This window comes from Caretta caretta, chromosome 1 (assembly GCF_965140235.1).
Source record: "Caretta caretta isolate rCarCar2 chromosome 1, rCarCar1.hap1, whole genome shotgun sequence".
Lineage (NCBI taxonomy): Eukaryota > Metazoa > Chordata > Testudines > Cheloniidae > Caretta > Caretta caretta.
This window is the reverse complement of record NC_134206.1, coordinates 225858111-225874572: the sequence shown is the minus strand read 5'-3', so window position 1 is coordinate 225874572 and position 16462 is coordinate 225858111. Positions and strand designations below refer to the sequence as shown.

General features: G+C 41.8%; 1 protein-coding gene across 1 annotated transcript in view; it reads right to left on the bottom strand.

Annotated features, from left to right (window-relative positions):
* DUSP16 (dual specificity phosphatase 16) overlaps positions 1-16462 on the bottom strand; it is a 95766-nt gene that overhangs the window by 38046 nt on the left and 41258 nt on the right. Inside the window, exons 2-3 of the mRNA XM_048824334.2 lie at positions 6698-7291; positions 5326-5464 (exon numbers count right to left, since the gene is read on the bottom strand). Of these exons, the coding sequence (XP_048680291.1) occupies positions 5326-5464; positions 6698-6928 (370 nt within the window). The 5' untranslated portion in view covers positions 6929-7291. The remainder of the gene's footprint in view (positions 1-5325; positions 5465-6697; positions 7292-16462) is intronic.

Here is a 16462-nt window from a genome sequence, read left to right as displayed (position 1 = left end):
CAGGAAGTGGATCTTTTGTATGGACTGGAACAGGTTGAGGTTGATGGTGGGATGGAAATTGTTGAAATCATGGTGGAATTCCTCAAGGGCTTCTTTTCCATGGGTCCAGATGATGATGATGTCATCAATGTAGCGCAAGTAGAGTAGGGGCGTTAGGGGACGAGAGCTGAGGAAGCGTTGTTCTAAGTCAGCCATAAAAATGTTGGCATACTGTGGGGCCATGCGGGTACCCATAGCAGTGCCGCTGATCTGAAGGTATACATTGTCCCCAAATGTAAAATAGTTATGGGTAAGGACAAAGTCACAAAGTTCAGCCACCAGGTTAGCCGTGACATTATCGGGGATAGTGTTCTTGACGGCTTGTAGTCCATCTTTGTGTGGAATGTTGGTGTAGAGGGCTTCTACATCCATAGTGGCCAGGATGGTGTTTTCAGGAAGATCACCGATGGATTGTAGTTTCCTCAGGAAGTCAGTGGTGTCTTGAAGGTAGCTGGGAGTGCTGGTAGCGTAGGGCCTGAGGAGGGAGTCTACATAGCCAGACAATCCTGCTGTCAGGGTGCCAATGCCTGAGATGGTGGGGCGCCCAGGATTTCCAGGTTTATGGATCTTGGGTAGTAGATACAATATCCCAGGTCGGGGTTCAAGGTAACCTATTTCCCCTTGTTTCCCCCCCCCCCCCCCCGACGTTCTTGTTAAACCCTGGATTTGTGCTGGAAATGGTCCAACTTGATTATCATACACACTGTAAGGAGAGTGATCACTTTAGATAAGCTATTACCAGCAGGAGAGTGGGGTGGGAGGAGGTATTTTTTCATGCTTTGTGTGTATATAAAAAGATCTTCTACATTTTCCACAGTATGCATCCGATGAAGTGAGCTGTAGCTCACGAAAGCTTATGCTCAAATAAATTGGTTAGTCTCTAAGGTGCCACAAGTACTCCTTTTCTTTTTGCGAATACAGACTAACACGGCTGTTACTCTGAAACCTGTTCCCCTAATTCTGTAACTCTTCGCTCACATGAGTGGCCCTATTCACTTCAAAGATAGGTTACAATGACAGGCTGTATCTATACTGAGCTTTTTCTTAAAATTTCCTACTCTTACACTACTGCAGATGCAGCTCCACCTGCGATAGAAATGATGGGAGCTCTAGTGTAAGTTGTAAGATCCTAGTTATAGTGGTACATGGGTTACTCCTGGGACATTCTGTGCCAAAACGTTAAAAATCCTGCACACAATATTTTAAAATCCTGCAATTTTTTTGTCAAAACAGCACTACATAATCACACCAGTTTCAATTATTTTGAGAATTTATTTCAAAATACCTGTCAGCAAGTATGTCTGTAACAATACACACACACGAAAATTCCCCCAGGAGTAGAGAGTTAAAGAAACCCCTATGACAACCCAGTTTCTCTACCTTCTTCCCTCTCCCCTCAAGCCCAGCCGGGGGCCAGACACCCACAACCCCTGCCCTCCACCCCTGAGCCCAGCAGCAGGGTCCCCCCAGCCAATACACCCAAACCCCCTCCCCCTCAGAGCTAAGCCACAGGGCCTCCCCAGCCTAGATACCTGCACCCTCTCCACACAAGCCCAGCTTGCCCAGATATCCACACCCCCAAACCCACCCATAGGCCAGCCATAGCCCCACCAGCCCAGACAACTGCTCGCCCCCTCCCACCTGAGCCGAGGGATCCAGAGGGAGTAAACAGCCTGATGCTCGGTCCCAGGCTTGCACAGAGTTTTCTGCACACCACCTCCTTCCCTCAGGGTGTGCTGGGAATAGGGATAAGCAGTGGGTGCCCTTTTTCAATATCATGAGTAGTAAATTTAAAAGCCAAAACAGACCTTTAGAATCCTAAGAATGTTGCTCACAAGATTCAAGTGTTTTTACTAGGTCAAATCCAGGGTTTTAGCTAATAGTGTCCCTTTAAGGAGCTTTCCATCTGTAATTTCAATTAAAAGTAATCTTCAAGGGGGAGGTGTGCCTTCATATTAAGCCTCAATTAAAAAAAAAAAAACACAACCAAACAACTCATTGAACCCTCAGTAATGGGGATCAGTGAGACCATTCCCAAGAAGTCTATTAACTGCTGTTGAGACTTACTTTTTTTCCTCCCCCAAAACACATTTATTTCAGGTCATTGTTGTAAATAAGCTACACAGTGATTAAGAAAAACCTTTAGACTTAAGTTTTTCCCTTTCTGCAAGGTGCATTGACCCCTAAACTCGTTATTAGCCATAAATGTTTTACAAGGATTTGTTATCAACTTGCTGAAAGAACAGTTTTATCCAGTCTTCTACAGAGCAAGGCACCAGCAAGCTATTGCCTTTTTTTTTTTAAACACTAAATTTTACACAATTTTTTTTTTTAAACAGGCAAAAAAAGATTCATTCCATTAGACTCATACTTAAAATACTCAAGCAGGAAAGGCAACTTTTCTAAGATTACATTTCCTACTGTGGCCTAATCTATAGCCTTGTCCACCACTTGTGTAAGACTTGCTCCTTTTTTAGTTACTAACCTTCTATTAAAAACAAACAGCATTTTAGACTGGACAAGATATTTTCCTATACAAATACTAAAAACAGAGGAAGTTGGATATAAAAGAAGGAAACTTGGAGATGAAGCAGTGTAGTCTGAGTATACTAATAGTTATCAATTTTTTTCCGTAGTAGTTTCTTATTTGGCTCATCTTTCCTGAAATGGCACAGTTATTGATCTACTACATGTAGTAAATATTTCCACCTCTCAATTATGTTTATACTCTGCAACAACAAAAACCAGATTATCCCCACTTTACGTGAGGGTGACTCTACAGCCTTCCCTTCACTAAGAAAACAGGTTTTTAAATACAAGTTAAAGTATATATTGTCCTGTCTACACTAGGGTAGTCACACACTAGCTGGTCGGGGCTCTACTTTAGTGGGGAGCCTAGGTTTATGTTGATCAGCTAACACTTTAATAGTCAATCTCCACAGAACTTAGGTGTCTTTTCCTCACTGATCCCATGACTGATCTCCCCACTCCCATTAGAGGATAATGGTGCCCTGAAAATGCTGGGAGGTGAGCCTCATGGAGTTCTCTGGCTGCCTCCTTCAGGTTCCTCTGCCGGTGATCTGTCCCTTAATTATTACGGAGCTGTAAGGCATTTCGAGGAGGAAGAATTTGGTACGTCTTCCCTCTGGGTGCATTAAGTGTGAATCCTTTGTATTGTGGCATGATGCAACAATGCAGCGTACGTTATTAAAAAAAAAAAAAGCACCCTCAACACAGTTGGACAAGTTAGACACTTGTAACGTTTGATCAGAAAAAGGATTTCATGATGTGGCATGAACTGCTTCTAACAAGTCCACTGTAAACAAAAACAGTTTCAATTTTAATAAAGCATTAGTCACATCTCTCAGCATTTCTCTCTAAATGTATCCAGTGCCTGAGGGTAAAACTATTCCTGTTTATTAGGTTGAGGGGGGTCTCATACACAAGAAGAATTACTTGGCTGTAGAGACAGAAACTAAAGCTCAGAAGCATAACTCTTGATAAGACAGTCAAGAAGTAAAACTAGTCTCCGAGCACCCCGACACAGTTAAACAAATCTACTCTGTGTCTGTGCATAGCTCCCACTGAAGTCAAATAACTATAACTTCATTTTGCTTCAAGCACTCGAGACTTCTCACTGCATCATTAGCAACAGGCATTTAGTTGAGTTTCTCTCTGTTGGAATATCTCCCTGAGATCCCCACACTCCACTTTCAAATTGGGCAATTTTCTCAGTTTCTATCAGCAACCAATGCAATTCACCACCACTGTTGGATGAAGTCACTGAAAAACCTCAAATGCAGCCTCCAGCTACAAGGAAACATTTCTTTAGAATTTCTTCCCTTTCCCCCTTCCCTCTGCATTTCATTTTCTTATAACCATTTTCTCCTTAATTTCTATGCACCTTTCCCTTCCCAATGACTACAGTAATTTCTTTGAAGGTTTTTGTTGTTGGTGTTTTGTTTTTGGAGGGCAGATTTCTGAAATTTTCCCTCCCCTGCCAAAGAAGCCCTGCAAACCTTTCTTTCAGCTCCCTTCTCCTTAGCCTACCAACTCTTCTCCCTCACTGGGCCAGATAAGGATGTGGGAACTAGAGTAGGAGAAACAAGCAGCATCTCCAAAAGCTGAGTGTGCTGCATCCTCAGTGTTGCTCGCCCCTATTTGGCCCAGAGACCAAACTCAGTCCGAAACGGATGTGTGCGTGCCTCCCACTGGTCCACTTACCCCACACTGTCAGTCTCCTCCTTTCAATGTGGGTCTCATCCAATACTACCTGTTTGGCCCTGAGGATGTCACATGGGTTGCAGCTCTGTGCTGATTGGGCTGCAAGCGGCCTGCAGGCCGCAGGTTGAGAACCACTGCTATATACAGTTCTCTCTTCTTCCCACCACTGGCTTCACTTTATCCCCCTTCACTTGGTATCATAGAATCATAGAATATCAGGGTTGGAAGGGACCTCAGGAAGTCATCTAGTCCAACCTCCTGCTCAAAGCAGGACCAATCCCCAATTTTTGCCCCAGATCCCTAAATGGCCCCCTCAAGGATTGAACTCACAACCCTGGGTTTAGCAGGCCAATGCTCAAACCACTGAGCTATCCGTCCCCCGTCCCCCCACACACACACACATCATGTGTGTGTCTACTGCATCTCCTTCTGAATAGGAGAACCTGCTGCCCCTCCATTTCAACCCTCCCCCCAAAAAAACACCCCAAACAAAAACTAACCCTGTATTATAGCTTTCTGTTTCTCCGATTCAGACTTGGGGAGAATTGAGAGCAGGGGAAAGGGGAGAGAAAAAATATAAAAACCACACAAGACTGAGAATATGGTGTTTGTTTCCCCAGTGTGGACATTTTAGTTCTATGCTCCGGTTCAGCAATGGAGGGACATTCCTCCCCCCCAAAGTGTATACAAGGCTTTAAGAGCCAGGAACTGCACTCCTAAAGCTGCTTCCGGGTCAAATATAATCAGCATTTCTAGGTAAAAAGCCTAGAACCCAATTCTCGTTTTACATAGCCAGAATAGTGTAAAGAGCCCTAGTGTAAATAGAAGTCAGGACCTTAAGCTTTATAGAGATGCTCACATGTGCAGCATATACATCTATCTGCACATAGTACTGTAACTATTTTTTAAAACCCTACAGTTACATGTATAAACTTAAGTGACCTGACTACAGCAGGTTTAGTACAACGCTTTTCTTAATACAGGCAAAAAAGCGAAAGTGTGCACTCTTTACATATAAAGAATTACATCCTCCCTCGCTCAAGTGATTTTCTTGCATCCTACCTGAAAGCAGGTGTACAGAGTTGAAATTGTTCTCCAACTTGCCCAGTAGTACAGTAAGAAAGCAGTCAGATGAGAGAGAGGCAACATCCTTGGAACTTTGATCATATACCACTACCTCCTGCTTGCAATCAATCTCAATCTGAAAAGCAAATAATTGCAAATAAGGGAAAGGATAGGAAACCTTACCAAACAGAATTAAGAGACCCTACATCTTTACTGTACAGTGGTTCCAGTATCTGGATTTTACATACAGGTTTAAATAAAACTGACATTTGTACACCTCTTAGTACACCTGACTGTACTGTATTGCTTCGGGGTTTAGTAAATGGATTATCTGATCAGGGCTGAAGCTTGTTGCATGAGGTTCATCCACTGGGCAAATCTGAGCCACTTTAAAAAAAGTTTACCTGAAATTAAGGTGTTTTGCATTCAAATGTAAAGCAACAAACCTTTAGTTTCTTCTCCCAAACCATTTACCTATCCAAAGACCTTGAACTGCTACAAGTATATTTTATTACATCTATAAAACTTGATTGACTTTTTTGAAAATTAGACTTTCCAGATTACACCATGTATAACATGTCAACCTGTGGCAAAAAGTTTATGCAGACAGTCACTCTCTCTCTTCTCCCCCTCCCCCCAATCTTTTCTGCCCAACCCAAAATATTTTGGAAACGTTGAAAGACCTCTTAAATAAAATCCACAAATAGATTCACTTAAAATTACACTTAAAATTCTCTCTCATTGGCCTAACTATGAAAGGCTTATCTTTTAAATCCAAACAAAAGATATTTTAGAGTTAGCCAGAATGGGTGGGGTTTTTCGAATTTACACATTTCCTTCCACAACGTACAGTAAAACCCTTTAATAAGCAATCCTTGCTGCCCAAAAAAAGACCATCCCAAACAATCCTTGAAAGTATTAAATATAGTTCTGTTCCACATGTATAAGAAAACAACTTCCAACAACTGGATTTTTGTGGTGGTCTCTCAAGGGGCTCCTTACCATGGGATTCACTGTATTTTATACACCAAGATGTTTGAAGTTTAATTTGCAAAAACATACACTTGAAATACGAATTGCTACATACAGGGACCATACTACATGAAAAACCCTTAAGAGGGTTATAGAAAAGTAAACTGATGGGGAGATTTTCAGTAATCTTAAATTCTTAAACATTACTGTATCGTCTATAAGCATAAATTCACCAGTAGTTTATTTACTGTAGCTCCTGAGAACTAGATAATAAAGTTGTGGAAGACTGCAGTTCATCATTAAAATAAAATTAACTACATTGTAGTGAAATGAGTAAAGTTTTACTTCCACACACCCTTTAAAAAAAAAAGGGGGGGGGGGGAAGAACCATCCTTACCTTGTATTTTGCTGAATGCTGAATGAGTTCCGTAATCAACACTTTGTCCTGCTGCAGCCTCCGCTTCATAAGCTTGGAGCAGTTGATATTGATAGCATCCAAGATGTGGGATGTATTGTATTCCACAAAGGGACGGCTATCAATCAGTAGCAATTTTTCTGTGCCACTTTCCAGTAAAGCCACCAACCTCTCAGCAACCACGAGTTGAGTCCTGATCATCTCATCAGCCATGACAACAATAAGGCCTCTTTTACCACCTCCCTTTCTAATTTGCAGAGATGATGTAATGGCTATGTACTCAAAGGCTTAGCCACTCCATTGTACTGAAAGTGTATGAGGTCATGCTGGTAGTGACTGGCAAAAGAAAAGTTAAACCCATTTTCAGAAAGAGCCCTCCAAGTGAATGTCTCCTTCTGCTTCCAGTTGATGCGCTGTTACAAAGGGCTCGTTCCACAAAGCAGCCCCTCACATCTGATTCATCAGGAGACTACTATGGAGTAACCATTTCACAATTCAAACAAAAGATGCTTTTGGGCTGCCACTGCATTACATCATTCTTTACCTATGCTCCCAGCTTTGCACCGGACTGAGGGCCTGGAAGAAAAAGAAAAAGGAAAAAAGAAAAGAAAAGAAAAGTGCTTGCAGTATACAGTATTTGACGTTATCACAATCTAGCCCATGCTCTGCAGACATTACATTTTTAATATACACTTAAAACTTCACATTTTCTTTGCTGTACACTCCAAAGAGCTAGGGGTAATATCTGGAAGAGTGGGCTCTGACTCTCTTCTGACTCTACTCCAACTATCCTGGCTGTACAATTACCCTGTTGGGGCAAATACAGTCAGTCAGTCTTAACTGAAGAATTTTGTTGTCACTGGAACAATCGCTTCATAAGACTGTGCGTTAGAATAGAATTATGCAACACTGCTCTAAGCACTGGTGTTCCTTCTAGGTGCATTGCAGCAGATTTAGTGAGAAGATCTACAATTTATTAGAGAAATGTAAAAGCTTGATGCTTTGAAAAGGATTTTTTGTGTGAGCTTGTGCACGGTCTTTCTTCAAAGTTTCACCTTAAGGTGAGGGCAAAAATTTGAGTGGAAATTGTCAGGAGCTAAAATGGCATATCAACTCCCCTGGTTGGAGAAGGTGGGTGAAGAGAACACACAAGAGCAACATGCTGCCTTCAGGACCCAAACTTTTTGGTTTATCATTCAACGTACAGTATCAATGACATAAGGCTTGTCTACACTAGAGAAATTCACCATGTTTGTTCAGTCTAATTGGAGCACTTGTGAGAGGTGTGTTACAAACAGTTTACATGCCTGCTAAATATCATTCGGAGGTGACTTCAGCAGAGCTAAATACTGATATAACCTGAACCAATCCAGTTTAAACAGTTTTAGTGCCAGAGTGGTGTACAAACTAGATGAAATGGTTCATCTTGTCCTCCCAATACAGTCGGTCAGCTGCTTTTTGAAGTCTCCCAGAGGGCACCGCTTCTGGAACCTGTGGGATATGTACTCAGAGGCCACAGCAATGGACACAGTTTAGGGTTAACAGACAAGGGCAAACCTGCCAGAAATTCAGCATGGCTAGCAGGACCACAAAGGGTATGTCTCTACTGCAATTTGAAAACCCACAGCTGGTCCATGCCAGCTGACACAAGCTTGCAAGGCTTGAGCTAAGGGGCTGTTTAAGTGCAGTGTAGGTGTTTGGGTCCCAGAGCTCAGGCTGCAGCCTGAGCCTCAATGTCTATACTGCAATTAAACAGCCCCTTAGCCTGAGCCAGCTGGCATGGGCCCTCCACAGGTATCTAATTGCAGTGTAGACATACCCAAAATGAACAATTTGTGCTTAAATCTGTGCAATATATCCTTCTCAGCTACAAGTGGTTCTGCAGTGTAGTAATGCTGTTTTCTGTTGTTTAGGGAAATGTCATATATAAAACTGAAGTACCTCTTTGATACAAAGCAAAGTACAAATCTAGCAGCTCTTTGTCATGTCAGCTAGCTATAGCCTAGGCTCGTAGCATCTGACCTGCAACCCAGGCAATCTTAATTTGCTAGTGGTTGTACCAGACTGATGATAGGCAAGCAAAGCAATCCAACCATGAGGATTGTTAGAGAAAAGGGGCAGAGAGATGAGGTTTAAAAAAAATTATTAAAATCCCCATAACGATCAGTCTCTTTTGGGGGATACAAATTAAACACTGGAACATTTCTGTAAACTTCAAAGCACTAATTTTTGCAAAAAAATATTTCTGAAATTTAGTATACAATGCACATGCAAAGATAAGAGGCTTTGAACACAACCCCATCTGCAATACTGAGTTGTTGGATTTTTTTAAAAAAGAAAAATCTTACCTCAGATTTCTTTTAAGTGTTCATCTAAATCTAGCCAGAATACGTCCAGGGTAGAACACATTTTACAGCCCTAATCCTGAACTACAAACAGCGCAGAGGTAGGGATGGGCCTGCAGACTTTCCAGGGCAGAATCAGGGTCTAAAGTAGCACATACACAATTGGAACCCCTGTTCATTATGCTTGCAGACCAAGGTGCAAGGTGGTGAGTACTTTTAAATCCCACTGATTACAAGTGGAGTTAAAGGAGCTCAGCACCCTCCAGGAAGCACTTAACACCTTGCGGAGTCAAGTCTGAAGAAAACAACATCTTTATTGTGATAAGCTCATGAATTCAAATTAATTCAGAAATGGTTGTATACATGGTTTCTGTTATAGTAACAGGTCATTTGTGTTTAGCAGTGGGAAATCCCACAGCAGTAGGTGTTCCATTAAGTAGACAAAGATTATTCAAAACACGTACCCCCCCCATATATCTAATCTCAATTCAGAAAAGTGAACAAGGTTCACTCTGACAGCAAGAGTTAGTCTTAAAACACACACACACACACACACACACACCAACCCTAGGATAAATAACTTGTTTCATGTTTTAAAGAGAACAGTGTTGCATTTACCAGCACAAGAAACATGCCAGACTTGTACATAAGCAGTCACTGGGTTGATAAAATGTTGTTTATCTAATTGCCAAGACCCCACTGCTTCATGGCAAGTTGCCACCATTTCTATTCAGACCTAGTGAAATACATATTTCTCTAGAGGCCAAAATAAAGTAGTGGGAAAAATTACTATAGCAGACCTTTAGGAACTAGCGAAATCCTATCTATGCAATCTGACCAGCAGATGCTTTTCCTACATAGAATGTTCACTGAAGTCCACGCTTATTTTAAAAGTAGGCTGAAGGGGATAAAGCTGAACTAGTTAACAGGCTTTAAACTATCTTGTTACAAAAGAACATAAAGCATGGCTAGAGCTTGTTAGCCTAGCGAGTTATGCCTAATTTCTAAAACCAGCAAGAAAAAAATATGTTTAGATTTGTATTAATATATTGTACCCTGAATTTTGGATTCACTTCTCTGTACCCAGACATACTAGAGCCTGATCCAAAGCTTGATGAAATTAATGGGTGCCTTTCCACTAGCTACAATGGGATTTGGATCACGCCCTTACTGAGCTAGATGTTCTGCTCGGATGGGTAAAGGGCTGAGTTTAAGTCTGAATAACAAAGAAGAAATACAGTAGGTAAGAAGTTTCATGAACTTTCAACATTCTTAATTTTACTGATTTATAAATGTTTAAAAACATTCCTTCAGAAAAGGATTATTATTAAGTAAATTAAGAGGCTATGAAAAAAAGCAATATTCCCAGGCAATTTATTCCCTCTTGCTGACACAGTCAGCCCCTTCTCACACAGTGTGAGTTTTTCTAAAGCCACAAATTCTTCTCAAAGACCCTAAAAATCTGATTGTAAGGACTCCCCCCACCCCCCTTTTTTAAGAGGTATGGCTCTCTTTGAGTCCTTTTAGTAAATTTTCTAATACAGTTTTGTAATCTGCAAACTTCTGGCTGTGTTTACATAGTGGTAATCTGAATGTTACAAGCACTTTGACTTTAGTTTTGTCTCACATGTATGGCTGCCAGTTTCATGTACTAAACTGCATCATGGAGTGACTGTCAATTCATTGTGCTCCATTGCAACATAAGTGACAACGTCATGAGGCTGCACTTAATTAACGTGTCAAAAGCAGGCCATTATATTGCTGATCTTTGGACCAGGAAACATCTTAGAAAACCCAAGTTACAGGATGATCACAGGTATTGCTCATGTGGTAGAACTGTGTAAGGAAGAACAACGAGGAGTCCTTGTGGCACCTTAGAGACTTATGCCCAAACAAATTTGTTAGTCTCTAAGGTGCCACAAGGACTCCTCATTGTTTTTGCTAATACAGACTAACACTCTGAAACCTGTGTAAGGAAGGCGTTTCAAAAAGTTGTTTTTTTTAAAAAGTGGATTTTCTCCTGTTGCCGTTTGCAAAAAGATGAAAAAAAATGGTTTAGTTTTGGTCATGGATCCAAACAAAATAATACATGGGCAGAGGTCAGGCATCTATAGGTTTTAGGGTAAATTCCACTTTCTGCAACCTGTTTTACAAGTTCTCTCCTAGACACGTGATCAACAGCATTCTAAAGAGATTATCTGGGGACTGAACAAGACATTCCAATACTCAAGGCAAAAACCTTTGCTGTTTAAGCAAAACTGCATCGGAATCAAGTTTCAAATTATGGGCCATATACCAACTAGAGGTCTCCCCACACTGACCGCAGAAAAATGGGAATGAAAATTGTTCTGGAAAGGAGTCTATTACCCATACAGTTGGAGGTATATTTCAATTCAAGACCAACAGAAACAACAGTAAATGGCTAGATCGGATTGTTATCCACCAGTAGGGAGAAGCTGTATGTATGTGGGGGAGGAGTGGATGATTTCCAGTGAGGAGTGGAGCATAAGGGATCCTGCTCAAAGGGAAGTCCTGTGGGGAATCTCCCATCAACTTCAATCCATGGTGCAAGATACAACATATTAACTCTATAGGCCAGCTGCATAAAAGAGCAGAAAGTCTGTGTGTCACGTATGAAATTCATGCTAACAAGTTATGGTTCTCGATTTCCTCCCATTGCCTAGACCACACAGAGGGGATGTCTACACTGCAGCTGGAAAGTGAGCCTCCCAGCTCGGGTAGACAGACTTACACTAGCTCCAATGGGAGCTAGGGCGCTTTAAACAGCAGCAGCATGGGCATTGTGGCTCAGGCGGCAGGTTGGGGTCTCAAGCCCCTCCAACTCACCGGTCTGACTAGCCCAAGTCTCTGCTGGAGCCAAAACGTCCATGCTGTAGTATAGATGAACCCATAGACTTTTAGGAGTCTGCTGTTGCCTGTGACCTAAAGGATTAGGTCCATTAGAACAAGTAGTAGAGGCTCATGCTTTTAGACCTACAGGGCCTGGGTTCAATAACTGCAGATGACCCAAGCAGCACCATTGTTACTCAGACTCGCCTCTTAAGAACATAAAAACGGCCATACTGGGACAGACTAATGGTCCAAGTATCCTCTCTCTGCCAGTGGCCAGTGCCAGATGCTTCAGAGAGAATGAATACAACAGGCCAACTTAAGCTTTAAGGTCAGCACAGAGCATGGAAAGATGCAGGTTTTGCCCTACCCTACTAGGGCATTCTAAATTGGTCTAATAGTAAAGAGCAGTAAGGAAGACAAGGAGAGAGAGGACCTCAAGTAAAAATTTTCAAAAGCATCTCAGGCCCACAGAACCCAAGTATTATTTTCAAGAGTGACTTGGGCACTTGTGGTTGAGCAGAGATAAAACTTTCACATGCTCCTGCCTGCCCTTCCTCCAGTGTATCTGCAAATCATGTCTGGAACCATCTAGAGCCAGAATACAAGTGCGTTACAGTGGAGTCACATCTTATGCGGGGGTTCGGTTCTAAAGTCAGTGCGTAAGGCGAAAATCACGTATAGTCAAAATTACCCTTGAAAATCCCTTAAATTGCCCATAAAGTACAGTATACTGTACATGTTTGTGTATACAACCCTGTACAGTAATATGTATACAGTAATGTACATTACATAATAGAGTACATATGCAAAATATAATTTTACAGTACTGTATTTTTAATTACAGGGGGTTGTCAGGGCTTGATGTCGATCCAGGAGACGGAGGTGACAGAGAGCTTGGGTGACAGAGAGCGAGTCGTAGACGAAGTGATTGGCTCTGGTTCAGCTCGAGAAGTTGATTTTGTAGGCTCATCTGCTGCTGGTTGTTTTTCCTTGAAAAATATGGTGATCGGCAACTGTCGCTGTTGTCTCTTGAGCTGCTCAAACATTTCTTGATATGGTCTCAAATTGTCCTCAATACCACGTGTGATTTTGGTGCGTTGTTCCATAGAGGGATCATATTCAGAAATTAAATCATTTAAGTGTTTCGCTGCTTGGAACACTTCAGCAAATTTATGAAGATTCCAACTTGCTGACTCTTCCTGTTAGTCATAGTCATCATCTTCGTCTTCTGTAGACGATTTTATCCATTCCTCTAACTCTTCGTTAGTCAAGGTTTCCTTATGGCTCTCAATTAATTCTTCAGTTTCTTCCTCAAGAATGTCGACGAAGCCATCACCACCCACTTGCCTGGCCACCTGAACAATGCGTTTCACTTCTTTGTCAATGGTCGGGAAGCCCTTAAAATCATTCACACATTCTTTCCATAGGTTTCACCAACATGCATTGACTGTTTCAGGCTTGATTGCATCACTTATATTAAACAGGCCGTGTAGGCAATCGGCAATGTTGAAGGACTTCCAACACTACATCACATTAAGACTGGGATCAGCATCCATAGCACTACATATCCGTGAGAACATAAGCCTCGTGCATGTGGCCTTGAAACAGGGAATCACGCCTTGGTAGAGATTTGGAGGATGGAGGTGGTATTAGGGGGGAGAAAGACGACTTCAACGTCAATGCATAAACCGGAGTGCCGCAGTGTGGCCAGGAGCATTGTCTACGATCAGCAACACTTTAAAGTCAAGTCCTTTTTCTTCGAGGTACCGCTTGACCTCCAGAATGAAACACTTGTGGAACCAATCCAGAAATAATGCTGCCGTCACCCAAGCTTTTTTTATTTGATTGCCAGAACACAGGCTGGAGATTTTTGTTCTTGCCTTTTAGGGCACAGGCAGTTGTGGCCCTGTAGAGCAAGCCCAGCTTTACCAAATGTCCTGCTGCATTGCCACAAAACAACACAGTCACATGGTCTTTAGCTGCTTTGAAGCCAGGGGCTTGTCTTTCTGATTTCGAAGTGTAAGTGCGGTTGGGCATTTTTTTTTCCAGAAGAGCCCAGTCTCGTCAGCATTAAAAACTTGTTCCGGAAGCTAGCCCTTTTCTTCTAGGATTTTCTTTAATTGTTTGGGGCAGGCATTTGCTGCCTCTTCATTGGCAGATGCAGCTTCACCAGTAGTCTGCACGTTTTTGAAGTTGAAGAGGTTCCTAAAACTGTTAGCCAACCTTGGCTGGCTTTGAATTCCTTCTCATCAGAAGGCTGTCCCTCTTCGGTGGGAGGTTTGAACAGCGCGTAGAGGCTAAGAGCCTTTTCTCGCAACGTGTTGCCATCGATAGGCACACGTTTACGGTTCATGTCTTCCAGCCATAAGTTTATTGCCTTTTCAGTCTTCACTGAAGTCTTATCACACACCTGGCTCTTCATCTTAGCAGTTATTGGAGCACTTGATGATACGGCTTGATGAATTTCTCTCTCTCTCTCGAATCTTGATGGCATGGATGCTAGATTCGTTGCAGCCATATTTACGCGCCACGTTGCAGACTGACATACTGTCTCTCAATAAGTCCAACACAGCCAGTTTTTCCTCCCGCGTTGGAACAGATCGCTGTTTCTTCAGTTGAGCACCAGATGAAGTAGTTGGCTTACATTTAGGGGCCATGTTGTATGAAAAATACAAATCTTTAACCACTAGAATCACACTCAGCACGGTAAGATGCTCATATTATGAGAGGCACGTGGGAACGGAGATCGATTGAGGGAACAGCCGATTCACGTCTCCCATCTCACGCTCACTCCGGGGCATACACTCATTGAGTGGAATGGTGGGCAGAATCGCCTGCACTATTTACAGGTATCTTGTTATTTTTCTTTTTTTTTGTCAAGCACGTATAGTTGAATTTGTGTAAGTTAAATGCGCGTATGATGCGACTCACCTGTATTGTCTCTGTCTTAGTAAAGTGGTATGGCTTGCATGAACAGAGGGTGCCTATAAGTGAAAATTTGACGCTGTGCATTTTTTTTTTTAAATTAATACTTCCCCCTTTTGGCAGATTTTGCAGTGAAACCCAGGATGTTTGCTCAACTCTAATGCAGATAGCATGCATTTTTGATTACCTGATAAACAGAATGCTTGTTTATGATAAAGGGAAATGCAATTCAGACACTTTCTGAATGCATTGCAGACACTTTTCTGTCAATGCATCATTGCTCAGCAAATTGTTCTTCATGCTTTTTGATCAGTAATTGCTAGTAGTTGTGATTAGTAGTTTTAAATGACTTTTGGACAAATCTTGTTCTGCCCAGCTCAGACCGGGATGGAGGAAAAGCACCTTCTTTGCATGAATAACCTGCAGAATGTATCTGAAATTTATATTTTAAAATTATAATTTGTATGCCTGACTCTACTGCCAATAAATTCCCATATTCCAGAGCATTTCCATCAGTGATTTATGAAGTTTTTGTCCAAATTTTTGAATTTTATAGAAAGCAGAATAGAAACATTTAAAAAAGACCTCTTACAATTTCTTTTTTATTTTGGGTATTTATTGGAAATGTAGTTAGTCTCACATGCTGCAGTCTGAAGCCCCAAACAATATCGTTTTTCAGAAAGCATGCCATTACCAGCACTAACTGGAAAGTTGTAGTTACAAACCTTAGACCTGGCGCTAGAGTTTTAAAAAGTATTGTTCGGGCCTAACAATGCAGATATGCACCCGACAGGATTTACAAAGTGCCTAATTCCTGTGTAGAGGTGATTTTTTGGGTTAGCTGGCAATTTCAGAAATTGGAACACAAATTGGTGTGGGTCAAACTGAAGCTTTTTGGAATTCTCATTTACTCTGGGGTGGGGATTGCTCGATCTCTCCTGTTGAAGCTGTTCTGCTTTGTATAGAATACATGGAGTACTGGACACCAGGTTCCAGTCTCTGCTCCAATTAATATTTAAGTATTTTTTAAAGCATAGAACAGCTTCAACTGGAGAGACTGAGAGGGACTCGCCTCAGAATAGCTGGAGCAGGGACTTGAACCCAGTTCTCCCCCATCCAGGTGAATGCCCTAACCCCAGGGTTGTTTGGTAAAAGGGGGTACCTCACCTCCACCACTACCATCTCCTACATTTTGTGAATGGTGCACAAATCCCCTTGTGAATCTAGCCTGAAAAATCAAAGCTTGGATAGTGGTTCGTTTTGACATTGACAGTTCTGAATGTTCTCTTTTTTCATTTTGACCAAAACGATTGCCGCAACTAACACGAATTTGTGAACTGTTTCATTTTACCTGGATCAGCTGAAAAGTTTCACTCAAATTCACACTCGGGTCACCTTGCGGTCTATAGTCTGCAAAGTCTTGCCCTTTATTTTCAAAATACCTCTCATCTGATTTCTGCATTGAAGTGCTTTTCACGACCAGCAGATTCAGACAGCTGAGCTAAGCAAGATGGGTGGAGTTTACTTTTAAGCAATGGTGGGATATTGCGCACTATACAAATGTCATTTAAAACAGTTTCACAAGTGACATAGCATGCTTCTCAACAACTGGCTGTTACTGTCC